General features: G+C 40.9%; 1 protein-coding gene across 1 annotated transcript in view; it reads right to left on the minus strand.

Moving 5' to 3' along the window:
• AATF (apoptosis antagonizing transcription factor) overlaps window positions 1-12,664 on the minus strand; it is a 97,560-nt gene that overhangs the window by 45,233 nt on the left and 39,663 nt on the right. The window contains exon 8 of the mRNA XM_082861304.1: window positions 11,633-11,716. Coding sequence (XP_082717430.1) covers window positions 11,633-11,716 — 84 coding nt within the window. The remainder of the gene's footprint in view (window positions 1-11,632; window positions 11,717-12,664) is intronic.

Genomic DNA, 12,664 nt, shown 5'->3' on the forward strand with positions numbered 1-12,664 from the left:
CAAGAGTACCTGAATTAACAAAAACAAAAAACTATTTAATCCAAATGAATGGAAAGATCTTAAACACCTCTCATTATTTTACTGTTAAAATGATGTAAATCTAGCCTCCCCCTCTTGGGTCTCATTTCCCAAAGGAAAAACTTGGTTCTTCTCGGGAAGAGAAGAGAGGAAACAGATCTTTTGTGCTTCCTCTAACCACTCCCCCACACCCTGACCCCTTCCTGTAGTATCTTCAAGTTGGTTTTTTACTACAAGAAAGGTGTCTTGACATCTTTATAATAAAGATCTGAATTAATTTCAGTATAGTGTTTTCTATTTAAATATCTTTTATCTGTGAAATAGGTTTGTCAAATCTCAGTTGCAGGTTTCCATCTCCCATTTTCTAAGATCTCATGCTTCCGGATATGAGCTTTCAATTCCGTGAGTGAGTGCACCCCATGGTTCAATGTAACTGTAAACATTTGCCAATGAGTCCGTAAAACGCCAGGGCTTTGGAGTCTGACACATCTGGGTTCCGAATTCCAGCTATGCCCGTTACTAGCTGCGTAGTTTGGGACAAGTTATATGACCTCTCTGAGTGACACTCAGTTTCCTCATAATAACTGTACCTCAACAAAGTTGATTTGTGATTTTAAAAGATGATCAAAGTAAAGCACTTAGCAAAATGTAAGTATTTCAATAAAGAGAAATACTGTCAACATCAGGTAACAATACTCATCAGATAATCACAAAATGCAATTTGGGACAAAAAAATTCAACACCTTCCAGAGCTGAATCACGACAGCTGCTAACAACAATGAACAAGTACAGTAATTCAATGTTCCTTTCTACTGGTTGTCAACAGTGGATAACAAATAAGATATGAAATGAAGGAAAAGCAGAGTGGAAGGAAGAAAATGTAAAAAGCACAGAAGATTCACAAAAAATAGTGAGTCAATACTTGCAAAGTAGGCTATTACTTGCAGAGCTTTCCCAAACTAGGCCATGCTAAATTGGGGCAAAAGCAATGCTCTCCCTTATCATTTATTCTATTAGGACAACTAACTGCTCTTCCCTTTCCATGACCTGTGACCACACCCCCACCCCTGCTCCCACAATCCCCTCCTCCTCAGCCTGCCCCTCAACCTCACCCTCCAGATCACCCTCTCTATCCTTTTGCAAGGGCCTGGATCAAACGCCATCTCCTCCCGGCAGCCTTCTCTAATTCTCCCAGACTGTTATTAATCTCTCCCTCTCCTGAATTCTTTATCACTCCCTGGCCAAGCACTCTGGTTGTCTATGTTCATGTCGTCTCCCTTGCTTGGCTGTAAGCGTCTTGTAAGCAGGGTACGCTCTCACTCAAATTCTCTCCTCCCACAGAACTCCGCGCACAGCCTTGTACACAGTGACTATTCAATGATATTTCTAAAAGGAAAGAGTTGAGTTCTAGATATTGTGATCAAAGATGAAAAGCACCCAACTTCTGCAGTGGCAAGTACAATATTTACCAGAATAATAACACAGGGAAGAATGGAGGGAAATCAGGGTGTATGAATAAAACCCAAGTGCACCTTACTACTGAAGTTACAGATAACCCACCTTTGCTTACTAAAATCAGAAAATGTACAGCTAGAGGCTACCACTGAAAAAGTCAGTCTAACTCCGCCTCACTGTCCTTGGTCTCTAAGGATTTGATTAGTTTTTCCACTTTCTGATTCAGTGCTGCCTCGTGCCTCCACTCCAGAGCTGGAGCTAAGGCCTGTGATTTGGAAGGGATGATAAATCCATCCACTGAATAAAGTCACACTGTTTTCTCAGCACAGTTCTAAAATATTTCAAAGGCCATGATATTTCACTTGGCTTGGCCATTTGGGTTAAAATGTATTAGTCGAAACAGAAAACTTTCTCATCAGACCCCATACGTTCCATTAGGTGTGATATATAGTGTCTCCCAATGTCTAATTATTAACTAGAAGTGTAAGTAAATCACTATCAGTATTAGGCTCTAATGTGTGAAGACAGAGTGAGAATTAGGCAATCTGACTGCTAAAGAACTTCTTTTTGCCAATTTGCTTTTCCTTTCTTTTTCCTACACATAGAAAGAATTGTACAAGGACTAAGTGACTGCATTAAGCCACTCTTCCTAATCTATACCAAAAGTAACAATGTGCCAGGAGTGCTATTGTTTAGAACTTCCAACAGCCCCCATTTCCAGTATTCTGTCCCTTGGTCACCAGGCAGATGTCCTGGTGTGTGTGTATATATATATTTATTCTATCTATAAAAAAGGTGAGGAGAGGGCTTATATATCCTTTGGGACACCAGCTCAATCACTGACTATTTCTGGGCATTCTTTGGCAATGATTCTTTTAATGAAAGAATACAAACAATATATCGTTTGTAGCGAAAGAATAAAGAGGGAATCATTCAGAACTAGAGAAGATCTTACTAAAAAGGATTCACAAGTAAGAAACCAAAAGGGCAGTACTAACTTGTATTCTGTAATTATGTCCTTTAAGGATTAAAAGCCCAGCTGAAACAAACCTCAACCTCTCTTTCCGGGATTCAGACTCCAATAATTCTTCAGCCCCACCAGGATCGATAACCCATTGATCCTGCCACCTTTTCAGCATGCCTCCTCCTCTCCTCACATGCTCCCTTCTCTCCTTACTCAGGTGCACGTGATTCCACAGTCCATCAGGATAGTCACTCCTGGTCAACATCCTCGACTCCCCTGTACGCTGTCCCTTTGTCATACAGATTCACAATCCCTTGAGGATTGATGTGCCTTGGAATCCAGAACTTTTTCGATTTGGGGGAAGGTGATACAGTGTATATACCATAAACGTCCCAGTGAAGCCTGGGGCAGCAACCCGAAGTCAATATTTATGCATGGGGCTTCCCTGGTGGCGCAGTGGTTGAGAGTCTGCCTGCCGATGCAGGGGACACGGGTTCGTGCCCCGGTCCGGGAAGATCCCACATGCCACGGAGCGGCTGGGCCCGTGAGCCATGGCCGCTGAGCCTGCGCGTCCAGAGCCTGTGCTCCGCAGCGGGAGAGGCCACAACAGTGAGAGGCCCGCGTATGGCAAAAAACAAAAACAAACAAACAAACAAACAAAAACAAACAAAAAAATAATTAAAGACAACACAGTCCATGGGGGGAAAAAACCTAGTATAACCAAAGCTGAGTTCCAGATTTCTCCTCCAAACTAGCTTCTCTCACTGTTTTTCCCCATCTCAGTAAACAGCAACTTCATCCATCCCATTGCTCAGACCAAAAACCTTAAAGTCCTGGACACCTCTTTCCACACTCCACACACAATCCATCAGCCAATCCTGTCAGTTCAACTTTCAGCATAAATTCAGAGTCCAACCACTTCTCAGCAGTCCCTCCAAAGCATCCTAGTTCCAGCTACCACCATCCCTTACCCAGACTATCATGAGGGTCTCCTATTTCCTGTTTGCCACCCTGCCTCCTTAGAGCTTATTCTCAACAGTCCTCAGAGTGATTCTTTAAAAATATTAGTCCAATCTTGTCACTCCTCTGTTCAAAACCCTCTAGTGGCTTCCCATCTCAATCACAGTGAAAGCCAACGCCTTATAGTGGCCTACGAGGTCCTTCAGAACCTGGCCTCCCATTACCTCTCTGACTTCCTCTCCTATCCCACTCTTTCTTACCTACTCACCCCAGTGGCACTGGCCTCCCCGATTTTCCTGGAACATGCTAGCCTCCGCAATGTCTCAGAGACTTGGCACTTGCCATTCCCTTTGTCCCCAACACTCTTCCCCCCAATACCTACATGGTTCTGTTGCTCGCTGCCCTCCCGGTTCTGCTCAAATATCACCCTATCCCCGGACCACCCCATGTGAAAACAGTAACCATCCCATCCCCACCCTAGACCCCCTTCTTTCATCGTTTTCCACTGCAGGGTCACACTATCATCCTGTCTCTAAGCTAGAATGAATGCTCATGAGGGCAGGACTTGGCTTTGTTCCAGCCCCTAAAAGAGCTCCAAGAGACCTTCCTGTGACGCTGGGAATGCTCAGTGTTTGCACTGTCCACTGAAGTGGCCACTAGCACATGTGGCTGCAGCACTTGAAATGTGGCTAGCATGACTGACAAACTGCATTTTCAACTTTAATTAATTAACTACAATTTAAGTAGCTACACGTGGCTAGCGGCTACTGCATTAGGCAGCACAGCCTAGAACAACAGTTACTCAATAAATATACAGTAGGTACTCACATATTTGCTGAATCAATTAATGGAAGAAAGAAATCTGAAGGCTTTTCTTCTCCTTAACTTTTTATTACAGAAAACTTCAAAACTACACAAAAGTTGGCTACAGCAAAATGAACCCTCAAATACCCATCACCAACCTGAATATGCTCTTTTTTTTTTTTTCCTTTTTTTGGGGGGGAAGAAGGAAGGATTTATTATTACTTGCAGCAAGTAAGGAGAAGACCAGGGATCTTTCCCAAAGCAGTGTCTCCCTGAATGCTCTTCTTCTTTTTCTTCTTTTTTAATATTTATTTATTTATTTTGGCTGTGCCAGGCCTCAGTTGCGGTGTGCGGACTGCTTAGTTGAGGCCTGCGGGATCTAGTTTGCCGACCAGGGATCGAACCTGGGCCCCCTGCATTGGGAGCACGGAGTCTAACCCACTGGACCTCCAGGGAAGTCCCCTGAATGCTCTTCTAATCTGAAATAGATTTCAGTGGATACCGGCATCTCAATACTGGCTTCTAACAATGACTATATGCCTGGAAAATAGTGAATTTATACTATTATCCAGAGTTTATATCTAACAGCATCTCTTAGAGTCTTTTACAGGTTATTGAGACATGACTTTAGGAATTAGATCAGGTGTCTGTTGAGGGAAAAACCTGTGTGCTAACGAATGTCTGAGGCACATTTGTGATAAGACAACACTAGGCAACTACATGTACGTTTTTATATCAAGGACCTGATTGCTCTCTTGCACCATTTATTTTCTCCACTTAAATTTTACCAAAGTCATACTTTTCAAGAGGAGCTGTGTGACTATACAAAATTGAGGAGAATCTTGCTCTTGTTAGAGGACACAAATTCCTTGGGCAGGGGTTTTCTCTTATTAGTCTTTGTAAACCTAGCATCTGGTACAGCAGTTGTTAAGTGAATGAAGTTCATAATTGCACAAAAGTGGTAACATGTGAACTGTCAGAATGCAAACAGATACACTGGATCTCCAATTTCCTAAACAGATACAAATCTGAAAAGGAAACGCTCAAGTGGATTTTTAAGTGTGTCAGATCAAAAAGAGGCAAAATACGCTAGAAAGAAAATCAAACTGGGAACAAGAGCACATGGGTTTCAATGTCCTAAATGAGGTGATCGTATCCTAGTCACTTACTTCCTCTAGGCCCTAGTTGGTAAAAAGTCAGTCTGGCATTGATGATTTTCAAAGACGCTATCTAACTTTACAGCAACTAGGTTCTATTCTAGATCTACAATACACATACATATTTTAAGATGCTTATTAACTTCCCCTTTCTATGCTAAGTCATGGTCCCTATAATTTACTTTAAAGGAGCTATACACTGAATATAATTTCACAAGGAGACTTCATGCCCACTTTAGTAAACACGTAGTGTTCCCCATTTCTAAAGTGCTAAATTCTTTACTTGGGGCTACTAAAATACTGCTAGAGTGCTATGTTTAATTTACACTCAGCCAGCTGATATTGGGCTTATTAGTAGTACAGCAAAGGCAATTCTGGCCACATATTTGCCTAGTAAACTGCCAAGGTACCCCTTGTGTTCGAAAAGTTTCTTCGAGAGTTCTAAGCCAATTCTTATCTCTTTCCTAGCTGGCTCCATCAAATGAACTATTTTAGGCTTTGTTCTGAGGTTTTTTTACCTTTGTCTAAACGAAGCAGTAGTACTGAAGTCAGGCTCTGGTGTTTTTTAAAGCAAGGAAACTGAAAGAAATCAGGGCCAGTCGTGTGTGCCTTCCCCTGACGCTGCCGTGTGATGAAATTTCTCGACCTTGCATTTAAAATGTGGTTTTTGGGCTCCTGTTCTGTGCAGCCTGCACAACAGTGAGCTCACGCTGGCAATCCAATGCCATCCGATGCCATCCAATGCCGATGCTGATGCTGTATTGGGTCTAAACACTGACAGATCAACAACAGCAGCACAGGAACTAGAATGCATCTCAAATAAAATTCTTACACATGGTCAAAAAATAATCTTGTAATTATTAAAACTGAGGTTTAATTGGACATTGATATTGGTTTGGAGTTTGTTTAACACCTTTATTATGTCTTAAGAAATCTAACTGATTAACCCTCTTCTATAACTTTTTTTTTTTTTTTTTTTTTTTGGCTGCGTTGGGTCTTCGTTGCTGCACGCGGGCTTTCTCTAGTTGCAGCGAGCGGGGGCTACTCTTCATTGTGGTGCACAGGCTTCTCATTGTGATGGCTTCTCTTGTTGCGGAGCACGGGCTCTAGATGTGCGGCCTTCAGTAGTTGTGGCTCGTGGCCTCTAGGCGCGGAGGCTCAGTAGTTGTGGCGCACGGGCTTAGTTGCTCTGCGGCATGTGGGATCTTCCCAGACCAGGGATCGAACCTGTGTCCCCTGCATTGGCAGGAGGATTCTTAAACACTGCGCCACCAGGGAAGTCCCTCTCTCCTATAACTTTAACTGTAACTTCAATCTTCAAATTTGTGTACTTCACATTCACGTCCTCTCTAAAGTCACCATAAAGGTCTATATGTAATAAATGTTATCAAAATTTTAAGAAACATCATCCACATCTCAAATAACAGCAACATTTAAAGTCAACCTAAAAATGAAATACTGCTCTGAACAGAAGGAATCTGTTTTCCAACAACAAATTAAAAGCAGGAGGTTTAAATCAAACTTTAAAGCATACTCTTAGCCATCAATTGAACCACTGGAAAGATACATGCCAACAAGAACACAGTATTGCCTTAACCGTAGGAATGGCTTCACACATCCCTTATTCACACTATGACCTAAATGCATACTATTAATGCCACGACATCAGCCGTCCATATTAATCACTCACCAATTTAATTAAAGTAAACCAGCTTGTCAGAAAGCTTGCCTCTTCTCTATTTCTTAACATTATTGACTTTTAATAGTTCACTGAATTAGTAATTACTTGTTTATGGCATTATCAAATGTCTTGGACACAAAAGTCCAGCGTGTGGCAGGGTCAGTTACAGACATGTCCTGATGGCAAATGAAAGGAGAGATTTAACCCATCAAAGTGGCCATCTAAAGAACAGAACCTATTATGCCTTTCTCCAGACGCTCCTGGTTAAATTCAAAGTGACAGGACAAACCAGATCAAAACTAAACAGAACTAGAAGCAACATACAAAATCCTAATGAACCCTCAGAAATCCAGGAATCAATCTGTCAATATCTAAGCTCAATTAGTCCTTTCAGAACAAAATACCTCACAAGGTAACAAGAAACTAGTTTGAGGTCTTGGCTATGAAAAGAATAAAACCAGTCACTTTACTGCACAGCATATTGCTAAGTGCAGTCATATCTCAACATGGAGATCTTGGGAGGATTAAATAAAGACGTGAGTCAAGTACCTGTCTACTCAGTCCAGAATCTGGCACATAACTAGTGTTCAGTAAACGTTAGTCCTTCCTCGATCCTTTAAGAACTCAGGCCTATCAAGTCAAAATCAATGGATGGTTTAAAAAAAGCAAATGAAAACAAACAAAAACTTTAAATGGAGATATAGACAACACATCTTAAAAGCACTTAATGTGGGCTTCCCTGGTGGCACAGTGGTTGAGAGTCTGCCTGCCGATGCAGGGGACACGGGTCCGTGCCCCGGCCTGGGAAGATCCCACATGCCGCGGAGCGGCTGGGCCCGTGAGCCATGGCCGCTGAGCCTGCGCATCTGGAGCCTGTGCTCCGCAACGGGAGAGGCCACAACAGTGAGAGACCCGCATACCGCAAAAAAAAAAAAAAAGCACTTAATGTTAAAAAAGTAGCAAATGGGATCATGAAAATGAAAAATAGATACTGAAAACATTTCTGAATGGCTCATCCTTCATGGTCATTTGCAACCTTCATATTTTGTGAAATCAGCTTCAGGGATGAGCTCTGACAAGAGCTAAGCCAGATGCAAACTGATTCCATCAGGGGGTGAGACTTGGCAATGTTTGCAGCCAGTGAAGTTTCCCTCCTGAAACCGTCACCACTGGGCACACTTCGGGCTTTCAACAACTCCAGTTTCCAAACAAACCAGTAACACAACTAGAAGGCTAATTTTTTCATTAGAATTGTTAAGAAACCAGGAGTTTAATAAATCATTTGCCTTCAAAGGGAAAAAAATTACTTTCTAACACACATAATATTTCTTCTGGTTCTAAGAAAATGAAGCTTAGTTATTTACGAACTGAAAACTGTAATACTATAGTGAAGTCTTTTTATGGCTCACGAATGAAACGTTTAAGAAATAAAGGTATGTGAAGAACAGGACTTGGCCTAAGCAGTCTTAAGGTCAAGTACTAGTGCTGCCATTTACTATATGACTTGCAGGAAGTTACTTAACGTCTCAGGGACTCAGGTTCTTGTGTGGTTCTTTTCAGCTCAAAAGCTGTATGATTACTTACAATATCTGATACTCCTCAGTGCCCCCTCTCTCTCTATGTATATGCTTACACACACATACACATATACATGTACCTTTATTAAATAATGCAGACATATTTTTTAAGTTGTAGTAACTTAAGGCCCACTGTGAAACAAAGAGAGTGTGTACGTGTTGGGTGTTCTGACCCTGAATACCATTCTCAATGGTGAGGGCATTTACAAAGCCTTGTGACACCTGAATTAACCAAGTAAGCCTTTAAACCCTTACAATGAAACATTAAAATTCAATGTGGCTATAATCTCTTCCTTACAAAACATGGACCCAAAGAGTCTGGCTTCAAGTATGGTTTCAAAAAAAAAAAAAAAGGCAGATGTATTATATTCACCACCCAGCTCTTCCCTATGACCACATAAAAAAACACAAATGAAAACTCACAGGCCCATTGTAATACATTGTACCACTTCTGAATGCAACACTTAGCTCAGGCTTACTACCCTGACAAATAAAGGAAAGCATTTTATGAAGCCAATTTAATTGGGAGGTGACAGAAAACATACAGCCATTTTCTTCAGCCTTATCATTGAACTGGCTTCAGCTCCAATCTCTGGCAAATCCCACTCAACAGAAGAAATTAACCAGGTCAGCAGAACAGGTGCTACGTTGTGTCTGTCAAGGGCCTGGCATCACCACAATTACTTGCACACAATGAAGCAGTAATCTTTACAGATCATCTCTCCCAAGAAGCATACTGGGGAGGGGGAGAAAAACTGAAGGGAGGAAGGCAGGGTCGGGGCAGGGGGGATGGTAGTGGGAAGAAGAGGAATAGGAGGCAAAGAGAAAAGGCAAGAAAAGAAAATGAATGTGCAGCTGCCTTGCGGCTCAGCAGATGTCGGGATGTGATGTACGAGGCTAGGATAAGCTGTCGTAGCCTGCTGCCAAAGAGTGGTAAGTGATTAAAGCCTGCACACTTCTAAGCACCATATTTAGAATCTGCAGGGTTTCGAGACTTGCACCCATTCCTTGCTGTGCTGCCAGATGTTGGCAACTGGTCCAGTTCCTACTGACTGTGCATGGATGGCAGCAGTTGGTACGGCAGCAAAGCAATCTGGAATGCTTCCGGAGATGCTGTACATTAACAAGTGTCACCCATCATTCACCTTTACAGAAGGCTGAAACAACTCCAATTTGCTGCCACTTCCCTCTTGGGAAACAGCCAAGATAAAGTTGCACCTGGCAGCCCCATTTGTTTCACTCAGGTGTTTCAGCTGCCTTGCTGACCTCTATTAGTTTAAGTTTTAATTTAGATTAACCCCAGCACCCCAATTAACCAGCAAGGGTAAAAGCTAAGATGTGACTAGTCATAACTGAAATCAGAATTTATCAAAGTTAAAATTATTAATTGGGATGAAGGGCCAATCAAGTAATGCTATTTCTTTTTCAGCAGACCTCCAGGCCAAACACACACACACACACACACATATATATATATATATATATGTGTGTGTATATATATATATATATATGTATATATGTAAATATATATATCTTTCAGACTAAGGATTGCCAGTAGAAGCAACTTCCCCCCCAGTAATTTCAGTTTATTTTATTAAGCCTATTTAATTTATGATGCACTTTCCATTGAACAACATACATTTCAATTAATGAAGACTGGAATATTTTTGATTGTCTCCCATGATCTCACACAATTATACAGCATTAATATCCCATATCAGGTACTTCCTTAGACACTCTAGAACAAAACAGAATCCCCTACTCTTCTGACAAATGGATATAATAAGAGAAGAAAAGGAAAAAAGAATCAGGACCTCTGACTAGGAACACCTGGGGCCACATCAATCCTCTTTCCTATATATACCCTCTCATCATTACTTTTGAGACTTACAGCAATAATTTTATTGAACATCACAGAGTGAATAGCAAGATTAATAAAAAGTCTCTCTTTTTTTTTTTTTAGGGCAAAACCAGAGGCATCCCCAATATAGAATCACTTGTCCTACTTGCTTCACAGGGTAATTTTCCTAAGTTCCTTCCTTCGTATTCCATATACTACACAGTACTGTTGTCACAGCTAAACCTCCAACAAGCACCTGTAAATTCTTCGGCAAAAGTTAACACTAAAAATTCAGCAGAGGAAAAAAAAATTCACCTTGATAAAATAATGGCTCAATCAAAACTGGTTTATCACTGCTGAGCAGCATCCTCAACTCTCCAGAGCTAGAGGGGGTACATCCTGAAGCACATTTCATTAAGAAGTATGACTTAACAAGAGACCCAGGATTACAGGAAATTATTTTAGTTCTTTAGAACAGCCCAGATGTTTAGTCTACCTTAACGGTCACCACCATCATCAAAAAGAGCAGCACGACAGCAGATCACAGCGTCAGGGAAAGAACGGGGGAAATGTTTGTGAAGAGATATTGAGAACGGGACTAGATTTCAACCTCTAGCAATTCTTTCTGTCTTCAAAGCACTACACTATTATTATAATCAACAGTAGCAGACGATCTCAATAAATATAAATACTTAACTGATGTGAACATGCACACATACACAGAAGTTTTAAGAGAATAGACTTAATAGGTTAATAGAACCAGAAGTGCAGTTCAAGAATTCTGGGATCCCAGCCCTTCAGCTCCATATCCTTATCTAATAGTAATAGGACAAGAAACCAACCAAACAAACAAAATCCTCCATTAACATCATCAAAAGCTGCTGAGAGAGAATAAACCACCTGATGCAAAGAAGTTGAAACTGTTTTACAAATAATTCACACTCTGCATCAACTAACAACATAGCTGTAGCTATATTCATCTCAAAAGGAAAAATATAAAAGTAAAGCAATAAATCCAGAACTACACAGTAAGTCAATTCTGAACACTAGAGTTCTAACTCCCTATCTGACTCTATCCTTCCAAAGTAAGCTACCTTTTGGTCAGAGAATTTTATCAGCTGTTTTAAAATGCTAAAGCCTGATTTATAACAAAAGAAAAGAGTGTAAAAATCATACCTGGTGGTAAAAGTCATCATCATCAAAGATTTCTTCATCCAGGTCCTTCAGGTGGGCACTGGCAGGGGCTTGAGGAAGGATCTCCTATATCAATGAGAAGGAGTGGATCCCAATGAGGTTACCAAAGTAATGCAGCTACTATAAATAATGTGTATAACAGTCAAAGCACTATTTTCCTTAAGATATAAAGAGCTCTTCAAATTAAAGAACAAGGACTTCCCTAGTGGTGCAGTGGTTAAGAATCCACCTGCCAATGCAGGGGACATGGGTTCAAGCCCTGGTCTGGGAAGCTCCCACATGCCACAGAGCAACTAAGCCCGTGCACCACAACTACTGAGCCCTCATGCCACAACTACTGAAGCCCACGTGCCTAGAGCCCGTGCTCCACAACAAGAGAAGCCACCGCAATGAGAAGCCCACGCACCACAACGAAGAGTAGTCCCCGCTCGCCACAACTAGAGAAAGCCTGCGCACAGCAATGAAGACCCAATGCAACCAAAAATAAATAAATTAATTAATTTAAAAAAATTGAAGAACGAAAACAATGCAATTGAAAAATGGGCAAAACATTAATAGGCACCTGACAGAAAAAAAACACAAGCAGTCAACAGTTATATAAAAATATGTTTAATCTAATTCTAATTAAATACATGCAAATTAAAATGAGAAGACACCATTTTTCACCTCTAAAATTGGCAATCTTCAGTAGGAAAACAAAGCTGGTGGGATTGGAAATTAATGCAGACTTTTTGAGGCAATTTTACAACATCTATCAGGATTTAAAATGCATATTCTCTTTGATTTAACTTTTCCACTTCTAGAAGTCTATCCATATGTTCACACAAATACAAAAATAAAAATGCTCAGGAATGTTTCCTACAGCACTGTTTCTAAAACTAGAGACAACATAAATATCCACTGTTCAAATAAATTATAGTACACATCCATACAATGGAATACTCTAGCCATTAGGAAAAATGAGGTAGATCTCCATGTAATGACATGGAAAAGTAACTAGAATAATTTAGAAAG

This window comes from Leucopleurus acutus (genome assembly GCF_964270905.1).
Source record: "Leucopleurus acutus genome assembly, chromosome: 19".
Lineage (NCBI taxonomy): Eukaryota > Metazoa > Chordata > Mammalia > Artiodactyla > Delphinidae > Leucopleurus > Leucopleurus acutus.